Source organism: Triplophysa dalaica, chromosome 17, assembly GCF_015846415.1.
Source record: "Triplophysa dalaica isolate WHDGS20190420 chromosome 17, ASM1584641v1, whole genome shotgun sequence".
Lineage (NCBI taxonomy): Eukaryota > Metazoa > Chordata > Actinopteri > Cypriniformes > Nemacheilidae > Triplophysa > Triplophysa dalaica.
In genome coordinates, this window is record NC_079558.1 from 20,927,517 (window position 1) to 20,943,610 (window position 16,094).

The 16,094-nt window shown below is 37.4% G+C and overlaps 1 protein-coding gene across 1 annotated transcript; it reads right to left on the reverse strand.

The window, feature by feature from the left end:
• Positions 1 to 1,593: 1,593 nt before the first annotated feature.
• fdxr (ferredoxin reductase) lies at positions 1,594 to 15,680 on the reverse strand. The gene is made up of 13 exons (XM_056770980.1): positions 15,596 to 15,680; positions 15,138 to 15,402; positions 13,305 to 13,396; positions 12,822 to 12,917; positions 11,822 to 11,944; positions 10,436 to 10,549; positions 10,249 to 10,350; positions 6,110 to 6,217; positions 5,624 to 5,708; positions 4,469 to 4,644; positions 3,175 to 3,346; positions 2,764 to 2,937; positions 1,594 to 2,516 (listed from the first exon to the last, which is right to left on the reverse strand). The coding sequence occupies exons 2-13, from the start codon at positions 15,196 to 15,198 to the stop codon at positions 2,386 to 2,388; spliced, it is 1,434 nt and encodes a 477-aa protein (XP_056626958.1). The 5' UTR covers positions 15,199 to 15,402; positions 15,596 to 15,680; the 3' UTR covers positions 1,594 to 2,385.
• Between the last annotated feature and the right edge of the window lie 414 nt (positions 15,681 to 16,094).

The following is a 16,094-nucleotide window of genomic DNA, read 5'->3' on the forward strand; positions in this document are numbered from 1 at the left end:
CTTGGAAGACACAACAAAGATGTAATTGTAAGGGTCTGATGGTGTGTCAGAAAGACATCCTGCTAGTGTTAATCTGAGTGATGTGGCCGTGTCATAACTGAGAAAAGCTGCTTTGTCTGGTTTTTTTATTGGCTCCAAGTGTATAAATGGCACCTGCATGTGATTTATAATATATATATATATAGTGAAAGTATGGAGTAAACACTGAAGAATACTTTGGGCTAAAAGGGTCAGAGCATCCAAAAAGGCAAATTCTGTCACTCACCTATTCATGTCATCAAACCTGTATGACTTTCTTCTGCCGAACTCAAAATAAACTATTTTGAAAACGTAAACAACCAAACAACACTGAACCTTGATGAATTCCACTGTATTAACACAAAACCACTGAGACATTTCTCAAAATATCTTCTTTTGTATCCCACTCAAGAAAGTCATAAACAGGTTTGGGTTTATCAACGTGAACAACAGAACAAAAAAACAGGGTAGGGTTGCTGCTTTGCTTTTCATATTGTGTAACTTCATGTGCACTTTGTTTACAGATTTCCTGTAGCTCAGTGGTAAAAGCATTGGTTGTGGGTTCAATCCCAGGGGATTGCATACACCTATGTATAGGACAATGCAATGTAAGTCACTTGAAATGCGTCTGCCAAGTCCATAAAAGAGGAGCTCATTACAAGATTAACATCCCTAAAAACACTGTGATGTCAAGGAAAGAGATTGGTCATTGCATCACTTCCTTCCCTGCCTGAACTTCCCTTTCTGTGCGTGAGATCCTATTTTCTGGAAAGTCCAGTTGGAGATTAGACTGCAGAAATGAATTAAAAAAATACATTTATTTTCATCTCAATGAACGGATATGTTGTTGTTAGCAGCTCAACATTAAAAACCAAATCTCAGACAGCCCTGTAAACAACGGCAGCCAAATCTCAAGAACTTCAGGAAAAGCACTTTTCAGAGAGCAATGCGTCAATAAAGCAGTTCAAGAGTTTATGGATCAACGATCTGCAGACTGTTACACATTTGATAAACCATCACCATGTGAAAGACAACAAAGACATTGTAGAGATCATTTTCGTATGTGTATTTCAAGTAATCTTAAATAAAACCCTTTTCATTTTTGTATAAATTGATAAGTAGAGCGGTAATGTGTTCGGCACCGTCAGAGAGATGATGGTTTTTCATACTAATCATGCTTGAACATTACTCAACAGTCGCACATGCAAAACATATTTACATCATCTTACATTGTCTAAAAGTGTCTTTATGCCAGTACAAATATCTTCATATTCAAGAAGAAAAATTACCTACAGTTTACAGATCTTACATCTTGTTAGCATGCTTAAAATATATAAAAAATGTCAATTGGATAAGAAAAATAAACTTGAATGTGGATTGTTCCTTTGACATTATTTGCATTATTAATTTAATTTAAGCAAGTACTGACGTTTGTTTATTTAAAATAAAAAAAGCTTTACAAGAAGCCATGAAAACACCACATGACAACATATATCTTCAATATCTTTAACAGGTTTAACCTGTCAGATGGAATCAGTAGTGCTTACAGGAAACAGTAATGATTACTTTAAGCTCCAATTACACGTATTTATATTTATAGACTTTCCATTAAAAGGCGACGCATACTGTAAGCATATTCAAAAATAAAGTCATTACTCATCATATTTAGCACAATAGGTTAAAAACCTACTTTTAAAGAAATTATTTACCCAAATAGAAAGTTTTTTTTGTCTGCAAGACTTTCTTTTTTATTACCACAAAGGTTGATCTCAGGTTGCCAAGTCCACCAATTTCCTGCAGACCCGACTACGTTTATGAATACTACTTTCAAGTTATTGTTCGTGTAATGTATAAAGAAGACTGTGAACTATTTTAGATTTAAAAGTGACACATTTTTAGTTTGGGAATATTGTTGACTTGGGCTGCTTTTGTTATGTAGATCTGGCAACCCTGGTGATGCGACACACAATGATCACACCTCGTTTTATCCCTTTGGATAAAAGCGTCTGCCAAATGCATAATTGTTAATATAAAAAGCACCATAAAATTACCCCGTGTGACCCGTTAATGTACATTTCAACTCCTCTAAAGCCACACGTAACATCATTTAAAATGCAATTGTTCATATGCAATCTTTTCTATCATTTACATGTCATTCAACTTTTGTAAGTTACACATCTGCTGTTTTATACTATGGGTTTGTGGGTTTGTAAAAACACGAGGATGTGCAAACAGGGACAGAACTTTTATTTCGTAGCAAACAAAGGTTTTACCCTTGGGGTCTTTGGGTCTGTACCAAAAGCCCACTTAACAGTCATCCTGGGCGGCGGTTCAAGCATGTCAAACAGAGTCCGGGTGCCGCTGATCTCACGACCAGGCGATTTGCAGCATCTCCTCTACGTCCAGAAGTTTCTCTCTGGGTTTTCCGTGGGGTTTTCCTCTGCGCTCCTCCTCGGTGTTGATTTTCTCCCATTCGGAAAATAAAACTGTTCTCACACCTGCGATGCAATCAGATGATTACGATGAGACGGGTTTATTTTCCGACACAACCAGTTTGAGATCTCACAAAACATATTTCGCTCGAGGCAGGATTAACTTGTAGTTCAAATCAGGTTGTGGTTCAGTAGCACAATACACCCACAGAATTACAAAACTGTTGCAACATCACAGAAATATGCGTGCGAGGGTGTAAGGGGGGAAACACAAGGGCAGGAGGGATTAAGACAGTGTGTGTGTTGGCGTGACCTCGTGTTTGAAGAAGAGAAGATATGGCCTGTGCACCAGGTTTCTTGATTGACAGGTCCAGCTGGCCCGTCTCCATATCCTGAAGAATAACACGTGCCGTATCAAAACTGTCATTCATGGTGGTGGCGATCACTCCCGTGGGTCCGCGTTTGACCCAGCCGCTGCAGTACAGGCCTGACAAAAACCCACAACACAGATAATTGGTCCCGCAAGTCCTGAAGCTAAACCAAATGTTTTTCCAAAGCAATCTAAAACTAAAAGTGATGCTAATCAATCCACCAAACCAAAAACACTTTTACTATAATAAAATCATTTTCATAAGTGGGTGTGACAACAGATTTGTGAACTGAATGAATATTGCGTGCTCTTTGTGTTATAATGGGTGCGTTTTATTGTGTTGGGGATTTCCACCTGGTGTGTCGTGAACTCTTCCCATGTCATTGGGCACCACAGACCTACGGTGGTCAAAGGGCACTGCCGGGTCTATAGGAATGCTTTTATATCCAATACTGCTGATGATCAGACCACAGTTCACATCCTCCAGCTGATGTGTTGGTACGGCCCGCGCGTTCTCTCCCGAACCCTGTAAAACACACAGCAGAAACACACACATCACATCTGACCAAAAACACTATAGTTTACATTATACACTTATATTACACGAATATATCTGAACCAGCGAGAAAGGGACGTTTTAAAAAAATATGGTTAAAGTAAACCAAAAATTAACATGTTTAATAAGGTTAATAGATCAGATGAAAGCACTCCAGACTTCTACATTATTATTTCACAGTTAAAAATAAGAGTAAAATCTTCAAACTGTAAAATACACCAGTTATGCTTTGCAAAATAAACAAAACAATACTGCAAGTTCAAACTTATTGTAAACAAAACAACACGAACAGTTGCACATGAACTCACAAAGAGTTCAAAATGTAATATTCGATGAAATCATCCTCATTCTTGATCAACTTTTCATGCGTCTCGGCCACTGATATCACTTTACTAAAACTATCACAAATAAAACCTTCATATTAATTGAAATGACACAACTCAAACCTATACAAGGCTTCCATTTTAAGGCAATAAAAGTATTTACAGGAAAATAAATAAGACATACTTAACATTAACATTGCTGAAAATTGACAAACACAGAACAAGATTGTGTCTAGAAAAATGTTAGAGGTCATAAGAACCACATTCAGTCAAATGTGGAGGGAAAAAAACGCCTTACAATAAAAGTCTTTCTGTGACATTTGCAATAGCCAAACACAGACATACAGAGTGACCAGTGTTTGAATCTGTGTTTAATACTGTTATCATGTTTCATCTTCTGTCTTAACAACAGCGATTACAGGAATGAGATCAAAACAAACGAGACAAACAGAGCTCAGAGCTTTTCATGTATAAATACATTCACCCTAAACACAAGAACAATAGTTTCAGGAGTTTAAGTGAACTATAACTTTAATCTCTTGTCAACTCATATTCTGTATCGTGTGTTTTTGTTGTGCTTTTTATCGTACACGTGACTCATGTTTGCCATGTACTCTATTGTCTTGCATTCATTGTGGAAGAACAATAAACAGATACAATAAGAAAATAAAAATCAAAGATTGACGTTTTTTATATTTTACAAGTCTCCAAAATGACAATGTGATTAAACAGATAGAACGCATCACGTGTGTCTCAGATCTACTTTTACCTCGAGATTATTGAGAGCCAATCGGATTCCTGCAGCTCGTTTCCCATCAGCCCCTGCAAGAACCTCCACGGGACTCCGACAGAAGCGGAAGCTCCAGGACTTCTCAGCTTTATTATCTCCTCCATTCACCGCTTTCATCAACAACTCCGTCAGTCTTTTCCTCGGTCTGGGGAGGTCTACCATACACACATATATATTTTTTGTTGTTTTACATTTAGTCATTTTATCCAAAGCGACTACCAGAGAGTTCATAGGGGGAAAAAGCGATATGTCATAAAGGAACAATAATACAATAGGTGCTCAAAGTTTCTCGTTTCAACAAAAGTTTTATGGGAATTTTTCATAAACATTGGACAACACGCACAATCAATGCAAAACTCTCTGGAATATTGAAACGATGATTTACATTTAAATACAGTAAACAGTCTAAATGGCTGCAGCTGTTATACTCCTAAACTCGGCACACTTTATTTATTTAGAAAGTAAAACCAATTATAGAGGCCATCAAATATCATTACTGCAAAATAAAACTGAAAACATGCAGACCCAATACCTCTGGCACACCAAAATGTGGTTTACTTAAGAAATCTTTTCAGCCTTAAAAGTCATTACACAGCAAAAACTTCTTTCTGTCTTGTTTTGAGGATGTTTGATAATTGTGGTGACAAACACAATATACACACTCTTAAAAAATGGTCGATGCAATAGAAGAAACGTTTGGTTCCGCAAAGAACCTTTAACATCTGAAGAATCTTTCTGTCTCACAAAAGGTTCATTGTGGTAAAAAAGTTCTTCAGATTATGAAAGAGTAAGAAACAGATGCCTCTTTAAAGAACCTTAAGCTGAATGGTTCTTTGTGGATCCCAAAATGTTTTTTCTATGGCATCACTGTGAACAACCTTTTATGCCCATTTATTTTTAAGAGTGTAGGCTCTTTACTTAAGACACTATGTTATTTTTTTAGATAACTGCGTTCATAGGAAATGAGTAATGTTTTCATTACTTACAGTGTACGCACAGGTTTTTATTTGAGAAACCACAAGGGAAACCTTTATTACAATAACATGAGGGTCTGACCTCCAGACACTTGTGAAACATAGGCAAATCAATGCAGAAATGTACTTTTAGGACGAAATATTGCTTCATTTTGTATACCTTTTAAAGTTTCTTCAATTCCCTCAAAGTCACCGAGCAGCATTTCTGCCCGGCTGTTGGGCAGATTCCCCAGTTCTCTGAGCTCCTGCGGGTTTAAAAAGACATTTCACAATCACTTTCACATTTTAATTCATACACAAAAGAGAATAAACAAATCATTTCGTGAACCCTAAAGCAGTCAGAGAGTTATTCCATTGCATAATGTCTATTCCTACGCTTCACTTTCCAACCTGTCACTCAAATGTTTTTTCAATCACCTGAAGGGGGTTTAGAGCAGTCGATGACAGACATTATTCGTTTCCATCACTGAATTTATACAGAGTGAAGTGTTGCGAAATGGGTGACTTGTGAAAACGCATCTGTGGTTTCTCAATGAGACATATTTAATACAATTTCAGTATTAATGTCCCCCGTCTTACCCAATTTTTTTAATGGGCTGCATCTTTGTAAACAAAACAAACAAGAAAATTCTCGGTGATCTCAGACCTTGATGGTACATGCGATTTGAAGAGGACCTCTTCTGCCTACGATCAGGACCCTGCGGATGCCGCTGCCCGCTAATGCGTTCAGTGCATGCTGGGTAATATCTGTAGTCTGTAATGAGACGAGAGAGAAAAAAAACAGATTCACTTAAATAGATTATATCTATAATATATATATAGTATTTGTTCATTTAAGGAAGTGTTGGCTATTTTGGAACATTTATCTAGTCTGAAGCAAAAATCACAAACTGGTAGAATGAAGACTTGAAAAAAAAATGATAGTTTACCTTTTTCTCAAAAAACAGTAAAACAGTCAATTTTCTTTTGACCCAGTTAAAAGAAGCAAACTTCTTAAACACAATGTAAACCTAGGGACCAATCACTACTTTTTCTTCACCCAACAAATGCTAATTTGTTGTTGAAAAGATGGTTGTTGTGACTCTCTTTTTGTATCTTTTCATCTTTCACCATTTGGAAGTGATGTTTCGCGCTGAGGATGTGTCTGCCACATTAAACCTAATGTTCCTATTATTAGATATAATCTATACTCTGTAATTGCATATCTTCAGTACTATGATCTTGATATTATTTAATATTCATTATAGACCATTACATCAGGACTGCAGTTAACCTCTGGTCTATGTTTAGCTGGAGTCTACTAATATAACTATTTATATTTAATTAAAAAAAATATTTGTAAAAAAATATTTTATTAAATAAACGATTTGTTGAATTTTGTTGTTTATTCAATTTATGACATAAACTATTTGTCTAATGGGTCCCATAGTGGTCGCATTTAAAGAAACCGTATGGTACAATGACATCTCGCGGTTAACCTTGGTATCGTGTAATACGAAAGTTCAGCCGACTGTTCCCCTCGGTTTCATTGCTTGTACTCAGAAATAATCTATAGGCTATTTTTTTGTGGAAGTTTAGTGCAGCCCACGAACGTGCACATGCGCAGTAATGAAACCTTTGAAACCGTCTAACGTATATCATCCAGCCTTATCTCAAGATTGCTAATAACCACAGCGGCGAGTACACAAACGTCAGCATCGTGATTAAAAAATAATAATTATGGACAATAAAACCACTTAAAATATATCAAGCTAGCGTAGGGGTTGCACAAGTCGACATAATGCTCTGACGCGACATTTAAAGCTTGATGTCGACTAGTCATGTGTTTTTTTGACACTGTACCTTTAAGAAGACCGCTTACTGATCGAAGATACCTGCACGCAGGACGCATCTGATGTCATTCCCACCTGCTCTGGCGGGATTTGGACACACTCCTGGCAATTATAGCGTTAAGTGTAATCTTGTTTCTCACATTGGCTGCTGGCTCACTGAGGGGCTGCGCTGCCCGCACGGCACACCCATCAAATCATGTTGCAAAACATTCCCTTTGTTGGCACAACATTTATCATATAATAGTCTATTTAAACAAATCTGAGGTCATTCAAGGCGACCACTAAACTAGCAGCGTTTGCAATTCATTTTTTTTTCAGAACTACGATCAGAGGCTTTTGGGCTGAGGTATTTGAGCTGTTTCCTGTGTGTTTATGAAGTCAACCCAACACAGAATATGAACCGAAAGGCAGCAGATTGAAGACCTCCGGAAATCTTCAACAGATGTGTCAACATTAGGGTGACTGTGTGAGCTTTTTCTCCTGTGAGTATGGATTGACGTCACTTTCCGATGTGAACATGCCAGGACACGCCCCCCCCCTGAGCACCTGGACATGTTCCTATGAGTGGTAAAACATGCGGCAAGAAGACTGAGGAGAATAGGAGAAACACAGAAACCTGGGACTGAAACACGCAACTATTTCTCATATTCTCCTCAACAATTTTGATGCGTGTTTAACCACTCTGGGGACTGGTCCTGGCGCTCAAGAGGGGCGTGTTAACTTGGGGAAAGTCATGTCAATGCATACCCTGATTGCTTTCCATTCCAAAGTGATCATCCCTATGCCCTGCTCCCTTTGAAGAGTAAAGCTCTTGAGGTGTAGACCTTGGATGGAACAACACAACTGTGTCTCCTAATGTGTCTATTTTGAAATTCACATGGCATAAATAGCAATAAAACAATGTCATTTTCTCTTTATTTTGAGCTTTTATTTCAAGAGGCAATCGTGGCCTTATGGTCATAGAGTCGGACTTGTGACCAGAAGGTTGCGGAACTCTGTGCCGGCGGGTAACGACTGAGGTGCCCTTGAGCACTTAACCCCTACCACGCGCACTGCAGTGATACCTGCTCACTGCTCCGGGTGTACGTGTGTTCACCACTTGCTGGGCGTGTGTTCACTACTCAGAGGTCACATTTCGGATATCATACATGACAAATAGGTCACTTCACAAAACTTTCAATTGTTTTATGTGGCGTCCCCTTCCCGAAGGGCAATATAACCGTTTGGTATGCGCCATATCTATTGTTTTTCCAGGACGGGACTTGGGTGTGTCTTCCGGGCATAACCTCGGGAAGTCGAGTCAAAGAAAAACTGAAATAGCATGAAATATAAATTAATAAAGGCAGAGACTATTTGCTCTATGTCCACTCACCAGTATGTGTTTGGAATAGAGAAAGTGTAAGAATGACTTGATTTGGAACAATGACTGCAGTGGCGTGATAGCGTTACACAGGAGGTCGAGGTTCTGACGCTCACGTTTGTATTCAAAAAAATTAATTTAAGACTTAAGATGTTTTTTATATTCATCACAGTTTAGGGTAAGGTTGGTTTAATATCTCAACAAGTTGCCATCATTTTAATAATTTGTGTAAATGTAATGATTTACACACTGTTAATAATCCATACGTTTGATGCACAACAATCATGAGGTGCAAATAGTTAAGATATCTGCCAATATTTATAAGTATCAATAGCATCTAACTACTATTTCTACTTAATCCAAAGAAAAACAGCTGTTTTCGGTTAGATGATGAGATGGAGTCAGATATGTATTGGTCAGACATCTTCAGACGAACTCTGTATGTCTCTCTTTTACTTGTTCGAACAAGTTAAAGATTGAAACCCTTGAAACCTCGCATCTTGGTCTTCGTGATTTCTCTCAACATCTGATGATCGATTTAGTCACAACACTATACACTAATATCAATTGAAAACAAGTTTTTCATGACATTACGGCTTTAGTGAAGTGTCAGGAGTTGTCCAAATGGCGCCAAAACTAATTTCAGACTTTTTTACTGAACATGTCCTCCTCATGCTGGAGCAGAGCAACCCAGAAAGAAAGTCCACAGGCCGGCAGTAATGTAAGACAGTTATTTCTTTATTTGAGATTGTGGCTAGGTCTACAGGTAGTGTAACGTGTAACATTAATGGTTGATTTTTCTGCTGAAACTCATAATTGTTTTTTATTAACATTGGACTAAAGCCGCTGTCCGACTTGAATTTCCCCTCCATTGACTTCCATTCATACGCATGTGAATTTCGACACACTGGAAACGCAAGCCTGTGACCTCTGACCTGCGAATTCGTGTCACGTGAGTGCGTGAGACCAATACAAGATCAAAAGATCCAAAATGGATGAATCCCGTTTTTTACAACACAATTTTAAAAGATAACAAAAACAAATAAAAAGAGTAGCGGCATGGTTTGCGCTGGCAATAGAAACAGGAGTGTAAAACGTGTAATTTTATGTGATTGTACTTGATCGACTGTAGTGACTAATCGGTTCCCGCCCATTTTCGCAGCACCGTCCGAACGAATTTCGCATGCGCTTATTAAAGTGTGACTCGCCCATGGTTCAGTCGGAAATAAAACGGAAATAATAAACCTCGGTGACTGCGGCCGACAAATTCGACTCCCGGAAGATGCATCCGAATCCTGGCAAGGACGGGTCATGGAGAAATGAACCCTAGTCAACATACTTTTCGAAATAAACACATTTCAGTGTATAAACCCGTATAACTAGATTTATAAAAAAAGGGAAGTGTTTTGTTCTTCCTAAAATAAACACAACTCTGGTTTGACATATTGTATGATAAAACAATGACAATCTTACACATCCAGTATGATATCTGTTATTAAAACAGGTGATTTCTCAAACAACTTGGAGGAATGTCATAGACTGAAAGGATTCTGCTCATGCCCAGTGTGTTTTTATAAAAACATACCCACAGACCTTTAACATCTCCAGAGGAGAAAGAAGAATCCGGGCCACGTCCAGGGCCACGTTTCCCTGTCCCAAGATCACGGCCGTCTCACAGCTCAGATCAGGGCATAACTGCACACAGGTAAACGGCAGATGCAAAGAAAATTAGACACACATCCCTAACGATTAATCCGCCATGATTTACAAAAAGCACAACCTCCTTATTGGCAGGAATCCCGTTGTACCAGCCAACAAAGTCTTTAGCCGCAAAGACGCCGGATAAGTTTTCCCCAGGAATTCCCATGGGCCGGTTTGCTTCTGCTCCATTACTCTGGAATACACAGATGAACACACAAAAAAAGAAATGTGTGAAAACAATTAGTTAGACAGATATTTTTTATGATATTTAAAGCAGCATGGGCTTTTATGGGTTTAACTTTCTTTAGGAGCTTGACAGCCCTTGTGCTTTTGTTGGATGGAAAAGAGCTTTGTCAACACTGGCAACAAGGACAATGAAAAATATTTATCCCAAACGACATTAGTGAGAAGGATATTCTTCTATAATATTAACAGTTCACAATAAGGTCGCAATAGATACCATGAACTAACAATGAGCGACATAGTTTTTGTAAGTGAATTCATCTTCATGAATTTTATTTAATGATTGTGTTGTGAATGCTAGTTCAATGTGCATTAAATAATTTCTACAGAAACAACTTTTTGATTTTGAAAATGTATTTGTGAATGCTAAATTGACAAGATTTAATGAATGCCATCCAATTATTGTTATTAGTTAGTTCATGTTAGCTCATGCACAAGCTAATGCTAACAGAAACAACCTAATGTGCTTTATTTACAAATACAAGATGCATTAAAATGTATATTTCAATTTAATAAAAAATCTTTATATTTTTCTCCAGGTGAGGCAGGTTGTTGCATCACCTTTTGTCTTCGTGTCACTGTCTCAATGAAAGGTGTTTATCTTGTTCATTCACATTTCATTGGCGAAACGCCAGGAATATGTTTTCACACATATCTTTTAAAACAATGCAAAAACAAAAATGTTTTTCTGTTTTATTTAACCCCGCATCCGTTAAAATTTTTCCACTGAGATGGAATGTGATATGATGAGTAAACTTGTCTCGTGTTGTTTTAATGCAGTCAGATGAACGTCAGATGGTATAAGATCGGCAATCCGACAGTTTGAATGTTGCATATCCTGATGAAATGTGTTGCTCAACAGCCATCTCATCTGTGACTTTTATTTTCTGAGAACAGATACACAGACGCCTACCCAGTGGAAAACTTTCTCCGCTGTGTTCTATTTAAGTCACAGATGTTTCGCCTCAAATTTCTATGAGAACTAAACTATGAGAGTGTAATTGTTGAATGCACATGTAGAATGTAGAGGCTAATCCGTTTTCAATTATCATTTACCAAACAATTTTTTTAGTTAAAAGTCAATAATTTATCATGAGTTTAAAAGATCTCATCAGGCACGTCTCAGAGAGTCCGATATCAGAGGTTTGTTTGAAGGATTAACCTTTAATAATTAAGGATTAATAATTAAATTTGAGTTTATTTTGGCAGAATCAATCCTCACCAAAACGACGGCGTGGTATGCCTGCCTTAATTCCTCAACACTGACGTCTTTTCCCACGTTCACATTACCATGGAAACTGCATCGCTCATGATGGGCCGTCTGTGTGAAAGTGTTTATAACATTCTGCAAAGAGAAAAAAGTTTGTAAGCATGTTGATAACTTCATGAAAAAGGGTCTAATAAACAAAACACAAAGAGTTTGCAAGAGCATGTCTGCGGTTATTTATCTGGTCATGTTTTCTTAATGCCACGCACCTGTTATCGTATCATAAACATATTTATGATGTTTTTATCATCATAAAAGAACTGATGTGTATGCAGATTCTGGACATCGTCAACAACACATTATTAACTCAGATTATGCTTTAAATCAGCGGAAAACTGGACAATGAATAAAGGTTGTGTCTGGAATTTCAGACAGACATTTGCAACCAATTAAAGCAGTCCAATTTAATCTATACGTTTCCAAGAAACTGAACCATGGCATATAATGGTGGAAGTTCGCACATGTTGAAAAAAAGTTCAAGCCATAAAACACACAACGACCAAAAGTGACTAGCCATCGCAGTCAATAAAAGAAAAGCCACAACATTGAGAGATGAATATGAAAGTGTTGCTATTGATAAAAGTGAACATATCCGGCTATCAAAAGCAAACTGCAACCGCGATAATATCACATACCGCAAGAAAGGTTTTATGTTTATTTTTAACATTTATAGAGGTCATTTTGAGTGAACTTGCACAGAATTTTGCACACAACTCATATTTTAAGTTAATAAGGAAATTGTTTAGTTACAATGTATGAACTTATTAAAAGAAGTTCTGTGAACGTTTTCATGGGCGTTTGCTCAACCAACACAACAAACTGAGTTGTTTGAACTTATTTTGAGTTGGGTTTTTTACAGTGTGTGTTTGATGACTTTCGCAAGAAATTGTTTAATAACACCAACATCCATTAAGAAACTAAAAGTGGCAAATGGTAATTTCATGGTGACTTCTACCTTAACCTCAGGGTGATCGGGGGCGACCCCAAACCGCACCAGTCCAAATGGCACGGGCAGGCGTTCATAAATGTCAACAAGCGTATCTTGCCGAGCCTGAAATAAGTGTGAATACATTGTTACATATCAAAAATGAAGAAGTTTAACACTAAAAGGTTAAGCTGAAAACTAAACATTCAAACATCGAATAGTTAAAGATTAATCATGTTATTTAAGCCTGAATGACTTTCTTTCTTCTGCAGAACACGAAAGAAGATATTTGGAAATAACACAGACCGCCATTGACTTCTATTGTATGATCAAATAAAGGAACAGACTCAAAATATCTAATTTTACAACCACATTTGTGCTGAACTTTCACACACATCTTTGAGTATTATTGAAGGACCGGAAAAATTAATTACTGGAACTCCGCAAAGCTGGACGACTAAAAGCAGCTGCATTTCAGAACAGTGACCGTTTGTTTGGTAAAGAGCCACAGACCTTCAGCAGCTGCTGTGCTGTGTAAAAACCAGCCGGACCTCCACCTACAACACAAACTCTTGGACCGGACGCAGAAGATAGACCACGCCAACCTGATAACATCACATGTTACAGTTTAATACGCAAATTATTACACACATTTATAATTAAATCTCATTAACAATCACATGTTATGAAACAATGACAGATTGAGGAGTCACGACACAGCAGAGAAACTCGTCCTTTTAAAAATGATCCAAATCTACACCAATTATATTTGAAGTTTTTATGATTTACTGGAATATACATTTGGACCTCTAACAAACTCAAATGTGTGAGGACTATACAAAAAAAGTGGCGCCTGAGATTTGGTGGTAGATTTTTGGTAGTTTTTCCAGTGACCTACTTTACAAAATGAAAGAAAGTAAAGGGACTAAAAAGGGGGCATGGTTGTTGGAGAAACAAAACTTTGTTATGGCAGATTTCTAAACTGGAATCAAACACATACACTACATCTGCTGTAGACTGACCTACATGCTCAGAGAAGAGATTAACATCAGTATGTTGGTTTCACTTTATTTACAGTACACAGTCACTGTACATAAGGTGTGTGTTTACTAGGCAGGTCCCGATGAACTGAACCGTAACCCATGTTAAGAACAAGTTGTTAGCAGACAGTATTCTTCAGTAAGCAAGTACACTATAAGTGGGCATACAGTCAAATAAAGTGCAACTGAGATGTGAACCGAATTTTTTTTTCTGTATTCGGCATGCAATCAAACATCCCGGTGATTTTTCTAGATAGAATCAACAAAAAGTAGGCTATCAGACAAGCTCAATGTGGGCAAGCTCAGTTAACTTACTGAATGTCTGATAAAAAGAGCCACGTGACTCGAAAAACTATTTTTTTATAGTTTTAAACACAGCCACACGCACACCTCTGACCTCTCCTAGAAACATAACATAATGTCTCTTAGTACTATAGTAAATATTAAAGTGTACTACAGTATTCCGTCTATAAATGTACTATAGCTAAAACTCTGTTACATCATTTACTCACCGTTGTGTCATTTCAAACCTTTATTATTAAAAAAAATCTAACTAAGCTCTGTATACTGTGTTAGGTTATATGAGACCAGTCTTCTTTTTTGATTGAACTTATGCTTTTTGTTGTACTTATGCTGTCCTAATTGCTTCCATTATCTACCCCACCTGTACGTCGCTTTGGATAAAGGCGACTGCAAAATGACTAAATGTAATGTAATGTAATGTATTACTTTCTTCCTTCCGCAGAACACAAAAGAAGATATTTCGAAGAGAGTTTATTTTGGGGTGAACTATCACTTTAATCCTACACGATCCTACAGTGTACATAAACAAAACGTGTTGATCGTGGCAGTACACTTCAATTGACTAGAGCTATCTATAGTGCATACTAAAGTATACAACAGTATTTTTTTAGGCGAGAATATTATCCAGATTTGGGTGGGCGGGGCTTAACAATGATCAAAGTCTCCTTCCCTTGGTTAACTCACTGGCACAATCATTTATCAAGACATGAGAACAGAAAAACATAACCAATGTGCAGAATATACTCAAGAAAGAGCACTTTTGTTGTAAACTTCCTTTGTGTTTTTAACTGTACTTCACAACAGTTAATACGTTTACTTAAGTTACAGAACACTACAACAAAAAGTGCAGTAATTCGTCAAATACACATATTACAATTTACTATAAATGCTAAATATTCTTGTCAGGTGGATCTGGGTCACCCAGCTATCCAGAATTTCAAGGCTTAATGAAGTTGCGTCATGACGTCATACACAACGCCGGAGCGTATCAAATGTCACTCACCAGCAGCGCGCGACAGACCGTTTATCTTGGCCACAGACTTTGTGATGCTGTTGATTATCATCTTCTGGACCTCACAGAGATAAACTGCACGATTCAAACAGTCCGTGTCTGTTCCAGCTGATCAAAAGCCCTTTGTTTAATATTAAAGCTGCTTGCTGAGTTCAGTCGGCGGGTCTTGGGGTCACTTCATAGATTAAAACGTTATTAAATATGTTCACCATTGTGCGTTTCCTTTATCCACATTGGTATATGTTACGTCATGCATCTGTGTATGAGGAAAATGTTGTTCGTTTATAGTTTCCAATAAGCAAAAGATGACCTGGTCTAACACGCACGTATCTCTTACACATTAACGTTACATACAATAAACTCAAACATCTATGCAGTATATATAATCGCACATTTCGGTTACACAATTTAAACAGTTTACTTAAAGTCTTCCATTGAAACGTCCTTACTTTTAAAGTGTGCGTCGCTGAAAGCGCTCCGTAATGAACAACATCTCTGACTAAAGGTTCCTGATCTGGTCAATGTGCAACTTTCCCTCTGTTACTCGTCTGTGCAACAGTGTAAAACTGCACTTTATTGGTGGTCTGTTAAGGATCAGTCAGACTTTATCAGTTCAGCCTTGACTGAAGGTCTCAGTCTGCATGTAGATATATTGCAGGCACACACAGGTCATGGACTAATGAACTCAACACAAAGAGCTCTTTTCCAAAACGCTATAAATCCATTTTAATAGTTTTCATGAAAATGACATTCATACCTAGACCCATACATTTAGTTAATATTCAATTGATCCTGTTAAAATGGTCTGTTGGCTCAGTCTGAACATGTTAAACAATGATTGGAAAATGAAACAACAATGTTGTCGATTATAAATTCAAAATATTATTTTTATTTTTTTCAAAACGCTACAAATGCATCCTTTTTTAAAAAAAATGTTGGTTTATTTCT

Bases quoted from the DNA above. Each gene is read 5' to 3' on its own strand.
- fdxr (XM_056770980.1), bottom strand. From the start codon at position 15,198: ATGATAATCAACAGCATCACAAAGTCTGTGGCCAAGATAAACGGTCTG. The intron at 12,918-13,304 runs GTCTGTGGCTCT...CACTTATTTCAG, and splicing joins CAGCACAGCAGCTGCTGAAG to GCTCGGCAAGATACGCTTGT. The intron at 3,347-4,468 runs GTAAAAGTAGAT...TGTGTTTTACAG, and splicing joins TGGCTCTCAATAATCTCGAG to GGTTCGGGAGAGAACGCGCG.